The sequence below is a fragment of the Mixophyes fleayi genome, chromosome 10 (assembly GCF_038048845.1).
Source record: "Mixophyes fleayi isolate aMixFle1 chromosome 10, aMixFle1.hap1, whole genome shotgun sequence".
NCBI classification, from domain to species: domain Eukaryota; kingdom Metazoa; phylum Chordata; class Amphibia; order Anura; family Limnodynastidae; genus Mixophyes; species Mixophyes fleayi.
In genome coordinates this window covers 104576972-104590852 of record NC_134411.1, presented here as the reverse complement: position 1 = coordinate 104590852, position 13881 = coordinate 104576972, and the positions used below count along the sequence as shown (strand labels likewise).

Sequence of the window (13881 nt, the reverse complement as noted above, 5' to 3'; positions counted from 1 at the left end):
GGGACCGCCACACGCCGAGACCCCAGTGGACCGCCACACGCCGAGACCCCAGGGGACCGCCATACGCCGAGACCCCAGGGGACCGCCACACGCCGAGACCCCAGGGGACCGCCACACGCCGAGACCCCAGGGGACCGCCACACGCCGAGACCCCAGGGGACCGCCACATGCCGCCACCCCAGGGGACCGCCACACGCCGAGACCCCAGGGGACCGCCACACGCCGAGACCCCAGGGGACCGCCACACGCCGAGACCCCAGGGGACCGCCACACACCGAGACCCCAGGGGACCACCACACGCCGAGACCCCAGGGGACCGCCACACGCCGAGACCCCAGGGGACCGCCACACGCCGAGACCCCAGGGGACCGCCACACGCCGAGACCCCAGGGGACCGCCACACGCCGAGACCCCAGGGACCGCCACACGCCGAGACCCCAGGGGACCGCCACACGCCGAGACCCCAGGGGACCGCCACACGCGGAGACCCCAGGGGACCGCCACACGCCGCCACCCCAGGGACCGCCACACGCTGAGACCCCAGGGGACCGCCACACGCTGAGACCCCAGGGACCGCCACACGCCGAGACCCCAGGGGACCGCCACACGCCGAGACCCCAGGGGACCGCCACACGCCGAGACCCCAGGGGACCGCCACACGCCGCCACCCCAGGGACCGCCACACGCTGAGACCCCAGGGGACCGCCACACGCCGAGACCCCAGGGGACCGCCATACGCCGAGACCCCAGGGGACCGCCACACACCGAGACCCCAGGGGACCACCACACGCCGAGACCCCAGGGGACCGCCACACGCCGAGACCCCAGGGGACCGCCACACGCCGAGACCCCAGGGGACCGCCACACGCCGAGACCCCAGGGGACCGCCACACGCCGAGACCCCAGGGACCGCCACACGCCGAGACCCCAGGGGACCGCCACACGCTGAGACCCCAGGGGACCGCCACACGCCGAGACCCCAGGGGACCGCCACACGCCGCCACCCCAGGGACCGCCACACGCTGAGACCCCAGGGGACCGCCACACGCTGAGACCCCAGGGACCGCCACACGCCGAGACCCCAGGGGACCGCCACACGCTGAGACCCCAGGGGACCGCCACACGCCGAGACCCCAGGGGACCGCCACACGCCGCCACCCCAGGGACCGCCACACGCTGAGACCCCAGGGGACCGCCACACGCCGAGACCCCAGGGGAAAGCCACAAGCCGCCACCCCAGGGGACCGCCACACGCCGAGACCCCAGGGGACCGCCACACGCCGCCACCCCAGGGGACCGCCACACGCCGCCACCCCAGGGGACCGCCACACGCCGCCACCCCAGGGGACCGCCACACGCCGAGACCCCAGGGGACCGCCACACGCCGCCACCCCAGGGGAGCGCCACACGCCGAGACCCCAGGGGACCGCCACACGCCGCCACCCCAGGGGACCGCCACACGCCACCACCCCAGGGGACCGCCACACCTGACTCTGGTTCTTGTTTTCTTCACCCTAATTATTTACCCAGTAAGGATGAAAAGTATGAATTTGGGTCTACATGTGGTTGGTTGTTGATAATAAACTGATCAGATTGGGGCAATTAAATTGTTTGCAAATTATTCATTTGAAACTCTGATCTGTGGAATCCCTGACAATGAGATTCCCCTGTCCACAACTAGGTCTGTACTCGGCACATAAGGTAACCATCATGGTATTTCCGTTCCTCCCAGGTATATTCAGATTGTATGATAGCCAGCATTACCACACAGGGCATAAAACCTACCCGATGCTGTCAGCGCTGCGTCCGAAACACAGCAACAGGAAGGAACAGAACGTGTTAGGTGGGAGCTTTAGATTATCTTTACTAAAAACATGTTGTAGATTGAATATAACCGGGCATAATCCACTGAGCAGAATTGTATAAATAACTCATACCCATTATTCCCGCAAGATTCTCTGGGCTTCAACAAAATGGCCAGTGTAGTCCACATCTGCGGACAAATAGCGCCTGTGTTGTTGGTACACTAGTGCCCAGCAGATGATAGACAGGTTATATGGGGCAATAAAGTCCCCTCACACTGCAATATGAGGAAGGTCTATTGACTAATAATGATTATATATCAGGAATAGAGATTGTGTGCTGACACCCAAGGAGTGACTTACCTTCCCTTAGAGTCTTTCCGGGTCACTGGAAAGAAATAAAGATCCTGTCAGAGAGGTCGACACTCAGGTGGGGGGTGTAGGCGAGGACAGACACAAGACATTCCTGACGCTCACCTGCTGGGGGGGGCGGCACCTCTTCTTTTGGCTTTTCCTCCTGTCAATCAAAACCAGAAGTAATCAAATCAACAAATAGTCCCCATAACAGGGACTCACCGACCCACACAATGTTCAGTGCCGTCTGCTAAAGACAGGAGGGCCCACGTCCCCTTACGACAGACAGGAGGGCCCACGTCCCCCTACGACAGACAGGAGGGCCCACGTCCCCCTACGACAGACAGGAGGGCCCACGTCCCCTTACGACAGACAGGAGGGCCCACGTCCCCTTACGACAGACAGGAGGGCCCACGTCCCCTTACGACAGACAGGAGGGCCCACGTCCCCCTACGACAGACAGGAGGGCCCACGTCCCCCTACGACAGACAGGAGGGCCCACGTCCCCCTACGACAGACAGGAGGGCCCACGTCCCCCTACGACAGACAGGAGGGCCCACGTCCCCCTACGACAGACAGGAGGGCCCACGTCCCCCTACGACAGACAGGAGGGCCCACGTCCCCTTACGACAGACAGGAGGGCCCACGTCCCCTTACGACAGACAGGAGGGCCCACGTCTCCTTACGACAGACAGGAGGGCCCACGTCTCCTTACGACAGACAGGAGGGCCCACGTCTCCTTACGACAGACAGGAGGGCCCACGTCTCCTTACGACAGACAGGAGGGCCCACGTCTCCTTACGACAGACAGGAGGGCCCACGTCCCCCTACGACAGACAGGAGGGCCCACGTCCCCCTACGACAGACAGGAGGGCCCACGTCTCCCTACGACAGACAGGAGGGCCCACGTCCCCTTACGACAGACAGGAGGGCCCACACTCACCTCCACTTTTTTAGGGATTACAACAGGAGTCTCTGGCTGTGGCACCACTTTTTCCAGACTTTGCATGAGCCAGTTCAGCACCCCAACACCGGATCTGTGCACAAACAAGATACCACTGAGACACAATGTTCACTAGCAGGAGAGCGTCACAACCTGCAGGCCATGTTTTCAGAATTTCCCATGCTCAGAATAGGAAGTGACATGACTGGCCCAGATACTACAGTGATTAGAGGCTTGGCACTGGTAGCTATGGGGTAACCCCATGGATCTGTAATTTGCTTTTCCTCCTTTTTCTCTCCCAACAATGTAGAAAGCTCATTAAAGAGATTAAATAATATAGAAGGTCCAGCTCAATCTGTATAAAGTAAATAATATCATACTAATATTTCAGGGAATCTAGTACTACCTATACTGTGCCAGTACACACGTGAGCTGTCATCTCCTAATGTCACGTGTATGTACTAATCATGTACACTGTGTGATGTTCATACCCTTTGTCTGGAGCTGCTGCATCTGCTTCGGAAGTGGTTGCTGGTAATACCTCCACTGGGGCAGGTGGGGGCGTTGCTGCTGCAGGGGCTGGTACAAGGCTGTGTACTGGAGAGGGCGGAGGAATAATCACTTCTGCCACACAAGGAGGAAAGGCATCAAATACGTATAATTATTCTGCTGCACCCTGTTCCCACCACGTCTCATCCGCGCTCTCCCGCCACATCCCATCCTGTACCCCCCCCACAGCTTACCCTGTACACCCCACGTCCCACCCATGCTCTCCCGCCACATCCCATCCTGTACCCCCCACAGCTTACCCTGTACACCCCACGTCCCACCCATGCTCTCCCGCCACATCCCATCCTGTACCCCCCACAGCTTACCCTGTACACCCCACGTCCCACCCATGCTCTCCCGCCACATCCCATCCTGTACCCCCCACAGCTTACCCTGTACACCCCACGTCCCACCCATGCTCTCCCGCCACATCCCATCCTGTACCCCCCACAGCTTACCCTGTACACCCCACGTCCCACCCATGCTCTCCCGCCACATCCCATCCTGTACCCCCCACAGCTTACCCTGTACACCCCACGTCCCACCCATGCTCTCCCGCCACATCCCATCCTGTACCCCCCACAGCTTACCCTGTACACTCCACGTCCCACCCATGCTCTCCCGCCACATCCCATCCTGTACCCCCCACAGCTTACCCTGTACACCCCACGTCCCACCCATGCTCTCCCGCCACATCCCATCCTGTACCCCCCACGCCCCACCCGCCACTTCCCACTCTGTATCCCCCACCCGCCACTTCCCACCCGCCACGCCCCACCCACATCATCATACCCTGTACTCGCCTTGTCCCACCCGCACTTTCCCACCCGCGGACCATCCTGTGCCCCTCACATTACATCTGCACTATTTCCCGCCACGTCCCACCGACAGTCTCTATCTATCTTACCCCTTCCATCTAGTACACTTACTGCCAGCCCTGCTGTCTTACCTTCAATCTTCTCTTCTAATTGTGGTTTCTGAAACAAAGAGATATTTTAGGTTAATTGTAGTTATATAAAAAGGGACATAAGCTAAAAACTAGGTTGTATCCATCAGTGTCCCAGATATAAAGACTTGTAATCTCTATGTACAGCGCTGTGCAATATGTTGGCGCTTTATGGATAAAGGATAATCCTTTATGAACAGCAGATCCACACTTTGTGTCTCTTTATGGGCCACGCCCATTCTAGATGTCCGCCCAGACGACGCCTCTCCCAGGACGCTTACACCGACTGTTTCTCCTTCCCAGGATACATGGGGTCACAACTGGCGCTTTCTTAGATTTTTCCCCAACCCGGCATATAAGTGTAATGGTGGGCACGGTACAGCATAGGATCCAACCTATGCAGAGACACTTACCTGCTCTATAACCACAACACTTGGCTCCGAGCTCGTCCTGGGGCTCCAGGCGGGTTGAGGGACAACCTTTTCCAAGCCCTGGGACAACCATGAAAGGACTCCCAGAGAGGAACTGTTGGAAGAGGGAAAATAAGACCACCAGCTTAATATGTGACTCCTAAACAAGAGCACGGCTACGGGTAGAGAACAGGACGGGGCAGGGCGACGGGACGGGGGGCAGGACGGGACGGGGGTGGCAGGGTGACAGGGCAGGACGGGGACGACGACAGGATGACAGGGCAGGACGGGGGGGAGGCAGGGTGACAGGACAGGGTGGGGGGACAACAGGGTGACAGGGGAGGACGAGGGGAAGCAGGGTGACAGGACGTGTCAGGGGGGGGGGACAGGACGTGACGGGGGGGGACAGGACGTGTCGGGGGGGGGGACAGGACGTGACGGGGGGGGGGGACAGGACGTGACGGGGGGGGGACAGGGTCATGTTTAGCATTATGGTGTTTGAAGTGTCTCCAGGTCTGTGGTAGGTAAGAAGGACATGCAGACTTGTTTCTATGTACAAGGGAGCTGGGGACATATACAATAATCACAGTTGAAGGGATGAGGAAGAGGCAAAGGAAATACAAAAATAAAAAAAAAGGGAAATGAATGAACCACCAATAGCACAAATCCACAGCAGTAAATATCACATGCGAGCTCTGCCTGGTCTAATAACAAGATTATCATCCACCATCTAAATCAGCTCTGGCATCCTGTGACTCTCCAGGTGTTTTGAAACTACAATTCCCAGCATGCCCTGCTGGCTATCTACTGGTAAAGTAAGCTGGGGCTTGTAGTTTACAACACCTGGAGAGCCACAGGTTGGAATAAGCAGAAGGAGTAACATTCACAGAGCTATAGTCCACCCCCCTGTAACAATACATTTATGGCGTCACATTAACTATAGAGCTCTAATCATTACAGCAATTAGCTAAGAGCTCCCAGGAGGCTACAGACCACTTTATGTAGCAATCACAGTTCTCCATGATAAGAGATACAACAAACATAACATGAAGGAGGTTATAGCGGATTACAAGTCTCACCTTTCCGTCTGGTCCGTGGGTCCATTCTCTGTTCTTTTTTCCACTACAGAGAAAACAAATATTAATAGCAATAAACATACACAAAGTATACAGCATAGTGTGCACAATAATGCAAAGAATCCTCCCGATGTAATGTTATGTGACGGTATCTCTTTCTAGGTACCAGTGATACGGGTTTCCAAACTGTAACATTAATAAAGTAATTACAGCCCAGGCACATCGTTATGAGCACAAACACCAAGCCCCGCCCCCAATGTCCTGCGACTTGGACTCTCACATTCCCAGTTACTCACTAAAAGTCTTATGTGAGTCAGACAAAGTATTATTCATAAATAATCACAGCTGCCCCTATATCTCATTAATACTCATAGCTGTCCTTATATCTCATTAATACTCATAGCTGTCCCTATATCTCATTAATACTCATAGCTGTTCCTATATCTCATTAATACTCATAGCTGTCCCTATATCTCATTAATACTCATAGCTGTTCCTATATCTCATTAATACTCATAGCTGTCCCTATATCTCATTAATACTCATAGCTGTGCCTATATCTCATTAATACTCATAGCTGCCCCTATATCTCATTAATACTCATAGCTGTCCATATATCTCATTAATACTCATAGCTGTCCCTATATCTCATTAATACTCATAGCTGTCCCTATATCTCATTAATACTCATAGCTGTCCCTATATCTCATTAATAATCATAGCTGTCCCTATATCTCATTAATACTCATAGCTGTCCCTATATCTCATTAATACTCATAGCTGTCCCTATATCTCATTAATACTCATAGCTGTCCCTATATCTCATTAATACTCATAGCTGTCCCTATATCTCATTAATACTCATAGCTGTCCCTATATCTCATTAATACTCATAGCTGTGCCTATATCTCATTAATACTCATAGCTGTCCCTATATCTCATTAATACTCATAGCTGTCCCTATATCTCATTAATACTCATAGCTGTCCCTATATCTCATTAATACTCATAGTTGTCCCTATATCTCATTAATACTCATAGCTGTGCCTATATCTCATTAATACTCATAGCTGTCCCTATATCTCATTAATACTCATAGCTGTGCCTATATCTCATTAATACTCATAGCTGTCCCTATATCTCATTAATACTCATAGCTGTCCCTATATCTCATTAATACTCATAGCTGTCCCTATATCTCATTAATACTCATAGCTGTGCCTATATCTCATTAATACTCATAGCTGTCCCTATATCTCATTAATACTCATAGCTGTGCCTATATCTCATTAATACTCATAGCTGTCCCTATATCTCATTAATACTCATAGCTGTGCCTATATCTCATTAATACTCATAGCTGCACATAATATAAAGACTTCATCCAGACACGTAATAAGGTGATTACAAGGATACTACACAGCTGTAACATGCGATTATTTACATGTTGTCTGCTCAGATAAGGGTATAACCATGCTATATACCACCTAGCACCTCCACATCAGAAGTCCTCCTTACCTGCCTCACTCTGCGGCTTCTGAAATGAAAAGAGGAGAAGGCAGATAAGTTGCAGGAAGCTACTAATGATCCTGTCACCATAAACCATCAGCTGCATATAATAATCATTTACTTACGCAGAGCTATACATAGACTATGTAATCATCCACATCAGTCCCTGCTCCATTGGAGGTTACAGTCTAAATTCCCTACATAACCCACACATTGTCAATTTTTGTCCACAGCCAATTAACCTACCAGTATGTAGGTTAACATACAAACCACACACACAGATAGGACCCTAGAGTTATATAATGTAAGGAGCAGGGTCCCCCAGCAGCACAGAGTATATCAGGAGATGAGTGATGTGTTAGTGAGGACAGGGCTGCATGTGACAGGGGCAGTGACATGATGTGAGGAGGGGAATGGAGGCAGCAGGAAGCCACAGACTGAGAGTTATATACTGGAAGGAGCAGGGTCTCCAGCAGCACAGAATATATCAGGAGATGAGTGATGTGTTAGTGAGGACAGGGCTGCATGTGACAGGGGCAGTGACATGATGTGATGAGGGGAATGGAGGCAGCAGGTAGCCACAGACTGAGAGTTATATAGTGGAAGGAGCAGGGTCCCCAGCAGCACAGAGTATATCAGGAGATGAGTGATGTGTTAGTGAGGACAGGGCTGCATGTGACAGGGGCAGTGACATGATGTGAGGAGGGGAATGGAGGCAGCAGGAAGCCACAGACTGAGAGTTATATAGTGGAAGGAGCAGGGTCCCCAGCAGCACAGAGTATATCAGGAGATGAGTGATGTGTTAGTGAGGACAGGGCTGCATGTGACAGGAGCAGTGACATGATGTGAGGAGGGGAATGGGGGCAGCAGGAAGCCACAGACAGAGTTATATAGTGGAAGGAGCAGGGTCCCCAGCAGCACAGAGTATATCAGGAGATGAGTGATGTGTTAGTGAGGACAGGGCTGCATGTGACAGGGGCAGTGACATGATGTGAGGAGGGGAATGGAGGCAGCAGGAAGCCACAGACTGAGAGTTATATAGTGGGAGGAGCAGGGTCCCCAGCAGCACAGAGTATATCAGGAGATGAGTGATGTGTTAGTGAGGACAGGGCTGCATGTGACAGGGGCAGTGACATGATGTGAGGAGGGGAATGGGGGCAGCAGGAAGCCACAGACTGAGAGTTATATAGTGGAAGGAGCAGGGTCCCCAGCAGCACAGAGTATATCAGGAGATGAGTGATGTGTTAGTGAGGACAGGGCTGCATGTGACAGGGGCAGTGACATGATGTGAGAAGGGGAATGGAGGCAGCAGGAAGCCACAGGCTGAGAGTTATATAGTGGAAGGAGCAGGGTCCCTAGCAGCACAGAGTATATCAGGAGTTGAGTGATGTGTTAGTGAGGACAGGGCTGCATGTGACAGGGGCAGTGACATGATGTGAGGAGGGGAATGGAGGCAGCAGGAAGCCACAGTCTGAGGGTTATATAGTGGAAGGAGCAGGGTCCTCAGCAGCACAGAGTATATCAGAAGATGAGTGATGTGTTAGTGAGGACAGGGCTGCATGTGACAGCGGCAGTGACATGATGTGAGGAGGGGAATGGAGGCAGCAGGAAGCCACAGACAGAGAGTTATATAGTGAAAGGAGCAGGGTCCCTCAGCAGCACAGAGTATATCAGGAGATGAGTGATGTGTTAGTGAGGACAGGGCTGCATGTGACAGGGGCAGTGACATGATGTGAGGAGGGGAATGGAGACAGCAGGAGGTCACAGACTGAGAGTTATATAGAGGAAGGAGCAGGGTCTCCAGCAGCACAGAATATATCAGGAGATGAGTGATGTGTTAGTGAGGACAGGGCTGCATGTGACAGGGGCAGTGACATGATGTGAGGAGGGGAATGGTGGCAGCAGGAAGCCACAGACTGAGGGTTATATAGTGGAAGGAGCAGGGTCTCCCAGCAGCACAGAGTAGGGATGTCAAGCTGCTGTCACACGGATACGGAAAGATTGAGGTATCAGACGCATCTCTACATGAAACAAAGCTCATATGAAGGCAGAACAGTAACAGTCAGTTAACTTCTGTAAAATTTTGGGAAAAAGTTTATTGATTGGTCTGTAAATAAGATGTAATAACAATATATTATTTTTTTTAGCGTGTTACTGCAATTAACCCTATCCTGCCATCTCTAAGAATATCCCCCACTGTGATATCAGAGCCGATATGTAAGATCCTTCCCTGAACAGAAGAATTAGAATCACAATCAGTTGTTAGTATACATATATTCTTTCATAACCAGTAACTGGTGGAACTAGTTTAAACATATATCTTAATAGACGATCAGAAGACATGTGGACATCTGGTCTCCACTAATGTATGTGGAAGAGCCTGGTCTGTTTATACGAATTGTGTTTGGCAGGAATAACATTTGTGTCACTCCGTTACCTGTTCCACCACAGGCTCCGCCTCCTTGTTTGCCCTCTGCAGGGTGGGACTCTCCGCAGGTTGGGGGACAACTTTCCCCAAGCCCTGTGCCAGCCAGCTGAGAACTCCCCCAGAGCTGCAAGACAACGTACGGGGTGGCCCAGTTATTCAGGGGTATGACAAGCAGCTTAATGTCACAGAGACAAGACAACGTACGGGGTGGCCCAGTTATTCAGGGGAATGACAAGCAGCTTAATGTCACAGAGACAAGACTCAGACATACGCACCTTTTATCAGACTCTGCGCTCGTTTCTTGTGGCTTGGAATCAGCTGTAGGAACAAAGCCAGTCAAACGTTGGGACAACTAATAACCAAACAGCCAACGGTCCAACCCCAATGAGAAGACCCAGAATGATGACCTGCTAACTGGTACTCAGCCCCCACCCAGCCAAAAAACTACAAACATTAACCCCTTCCCAGCCCAAAAACTACAGACATTAACCCCCTCCCAGCCAACAAATTACAAATCTTTATTTAATCCCTTCCCAGTCAATAGATTACGAACCTTTACTTAACTCAGTGTTTTTTTTCAAACCCAGTCCTCAGGGCCCCCTAACAGTGCATGTTTTCCAGATCTCTCTGCTGGAGCACAGGTGTAATCATTACTGACTGACACAATGTAACAGATCCACAGGTGTAATCATTACTGACTGACACAATGTAACAGATCCACAGCTGGTGTAATTATATCACTGGTCAGCTGGAAGCTGCACTGTGAGGGGGCCCTGAGGACTGGATTGGGGAAACACTGGGGTAACCCCTTCCTAGCCAATAAACTACAAACATTTACTAAACTCCTTATCAACCAGAATCTAATAACTCTTTGAATCAATAACCCCTTGTATGCCAGTGTGCGCTGGGCCAGGGATCTGGGTTTGTGGTTACCTGGAGGGTGGCTGACCTCAGGACGGGGAACATTCTGAAACAACATACAGGTGTACATTACAGGACATACATTGGTCAAGGGAGAACACTGTATCTAGATATATGGACAGCTTGTGTCATTGCTCTATAATTGGTGGACATATCAGTAATCCTCTCCTCCACGACTCTCTAACTGTACTGGTGACTGGAGGGGATTTAATCCCACGTGACCAGTGGTTCTCACACCTCTCTCATTATCATGCACTTTCATTGATTCATCTGTCCTGTTATAATAAAATCCATGTACACTGTGATATAGGATGTGTGGCCAGATACTGCGGTGTATGTGACCGAAATCAATAGGATCATTATCAGGAATTGTCCTGCTGCACGGAATATTATTCTGCTAGTTAATGTGTAATACCTGGAATCACTCCCTTAAAATATCCCTATACTTAAATACCAACCACTTCCACAGTACCATTCCCCTTGGTGTGTATAGTATCAGTAGCCTATTATGTATGTAATATAACTACACAGTACCGCTTCTCTTGGTGTGTATAGTACCAGTAACATATGTATGTAATACAACTACACAGTACCACTCCCTTTGGTGTGTATAGTATCAGTAGCCTATTATGTATGTAATACAACTACACAGTACCACTCCCCTTGGTGTGTATAGTACCAGTAACATATGTATGTAATACAACTACACAGTACCACTCCCCTTGGTGTGTATAGTACCAGTAACATATGTATGTAATACAACTACACAGTACCACTCCCTTTGGTGTGTATAGTATCAGTAGCCTATTATGTATGTAATATAACTACACAGTACCACTCCCCTTGGTGTGTATAGTACCAGTAACATATGTATGTAATACAACTACACAGTACCACTCCCCTTGGTGTGTATAGTACCAGTAACATATGTATATAATACAACTACACAGTACCACTCCTCTTGGTATGTATAGTACCAGTAACATATGTATGTAATACAACTACACAGTACCATTCCCCTTGGTGTGTATAGTATCAGTAGCCTATTATGTATGTAATACAACTACACAGTACCACTCCCCTTGGTGTGTATAGTACCAGTAACATATGTATGTAATACAACTACACAGTACCACTCCCTTTGGTGTGTGTATAGTATCAGTAGCCTATTATGTATGTAATATAACTACACAGTACCGCTTCTCTTGGTGTGTATAGTACCAGTAACATATGTATATAATACAACTACACAGTACCACTCCTCTTGGTATGTATAGTACCAGTAACATATGTATGTATTACAACTACACAGTACCACTCCCTTTGGTGTGTATAGTATCAGCAGCCTATTATGTATGTAATACAACTACACAGTACCACTACCCTTGGTATGTATAGTACCAGTAACATATGTATATAATACAACTACACAGTACCACTCCCCTTGGTGTGTATAGTACCAGTAACATATGTATGTAATACAACTACACAGTACCACTCCTTTTGGTGTGTATAGTATCAGCAGCCTATTATGTATGTAATACAACTACACAGTACCACTACCCTTGGTATGTATTGTACCAGTAAAATATTTATATAATACAACTACACAGTACCACTTCTCTTGCGGTGTATAGTACCAGTAACATATGTATGTAATACAACTACACAGTACCACTTCTCTTGCTGTGTCCCAGTATAATATTCTGCATGTAAGGACAGCAGCACAGGTGCAGACAGGGGGCTGTACCATTATATGCAGAGTAACGGGCCCCACCCACCCTATAATCCTTTGGGGCCCCAGCCCTCACCTCGGCACACTTAGATGACACAAGTATGGGGGGAGCCGGGGCGGCCTCCTGCCCATCAGGAGATGTCTTTTTGGGAGTCTCTGGAGGCTGAGGAATCGCTTTCTCAATCCAGCTAAACATTTTGGGTCCTACAGAAAATAAAATAAAAAAACAGTTTCCATCGTTATTTAAAGGTTTTTAGGAAGGGGCCTCAGTGAGAACAGTACATATTAGTAGAATAGTAAATATATATAATAGATGTAGTATCTCAGAGAGGAACATTAAGACACGTAAAGGATCAGACATGTCCCATAAGACACATTCACACATCAGACATTCCGGCCTCTCCCAGCAGCCCCCAAACCAGGCACTGTCCCCCGTTCTCCCACCTCCGTACCTGATTCCAAGGCGAGTGACCCTCTTCACACTGCTGGGCTCACTGAGGCTCCGAGCAGGCGCAGCGTCCTTGACTTAATCTGCCTGGTGCTGAGGCAGCTGATTACAGCCTGATCCCGTTAACTGACACACATATTAACTGGATTTCACACTGTCCCTAATATCTGCTACAATGTGTCAGGCTGAGCTACGTCACTGTGGGTTAATGTGTCTTATCTGATTACTATACTGAGACCCCCAGAAGGGAGACTTCCCCACCTACCCAGTCTTATAATGCAGATCTATAATGTAATGGAAGCACACTAACCTTACACTAATACTAACTGTACACTAACCTTACACTACCCTCAAACTAACACTAACATTACACTAACCTTCCACTACCCACACACTATCCTCAAACTAACACTAACCGTACACTAAAACTAACCGTACACTAACACTAATCTTGCACTAACACTAATCTTGCACTAACACTAACCGTACACTACCCTCAAACTAACACTAACCGTACACTAACCGTACACTAACACCACCCACACACTATCCTCAAACTAACACAAACCTTACACTAACACAAACCGTACACTAACACAAACCGTACACTAACCCTAACGTACACTAACCCTAACCGTACACTAACCCTAATCTTACACTAACACTAATCTTACACTAACACTAATCTTACACTAACACTAATCCTACACTAACACTAATCCTACACTAACACTGTTACTCTCACTCCCTACTATGCCTC

At 50.0% G+C, this 13881-nt stretch overlaps 1 protein-coding gene across 1 annotated transcript in view; it reads right to left on the bottom strand.

Moving 5' to 3' along the window:
* CNGB1 (cyclic nucleotide gated channel subunit beta 1) overlaps positions 1-13625 on the bottom strand; it is a 63449-nt gene extending 49824 nt beyond the window's left edge. The window contains exons 1-15 of the mRNA XM_075189438.1: positions 13515-13625; positions 13126-13373; positions 12750-12877; positions 10951-10984; positions 10293-10335; positions 10027-10141; positions 7599-7617; positions 6084-6126; positions 5008-5119; positions 4598-4625; positions 3591-3723; positions 3100-3193; positions 2280-2319; positions 2166-2190; positions 1786-1800 (exon numbers count right to left, since the gene is read on the bottom strand). Coding sequence (XP_075045539.1) covers positions 1786-1800; positions 2166-2190; positions 2280-2319; positions 3100-3193; positions 3591-3723; positions 4598-4625; positions 5008-5119; positions 6084-6126; positions 7599-7617; positions 10027-10141; positions 10293-10335; positions 10951-10984; positions 12750-12869 — 821 coding nt within the window. The 5' untranslated portion in view covers positions 12870-12877; positions 13126-13373; positions 13515-13625. The remainder of the gene's footprint in view (positions 1-1785; positions 1801-2165; positions 2191-2279; positions 2320-3099; positions 3194-3590; positions 3724-4597; positions 4626-5007; positions 5120-6083; positions 6127-7598; positions 7618-10026; positions 10142-10292; positions 10336-10950; positions 10985-12749; positions 12878-13125; positions 13374-13514) is intronic.
* Between the last annotated feature and the right edge of the window lie 256 nt (positions 13626-13881).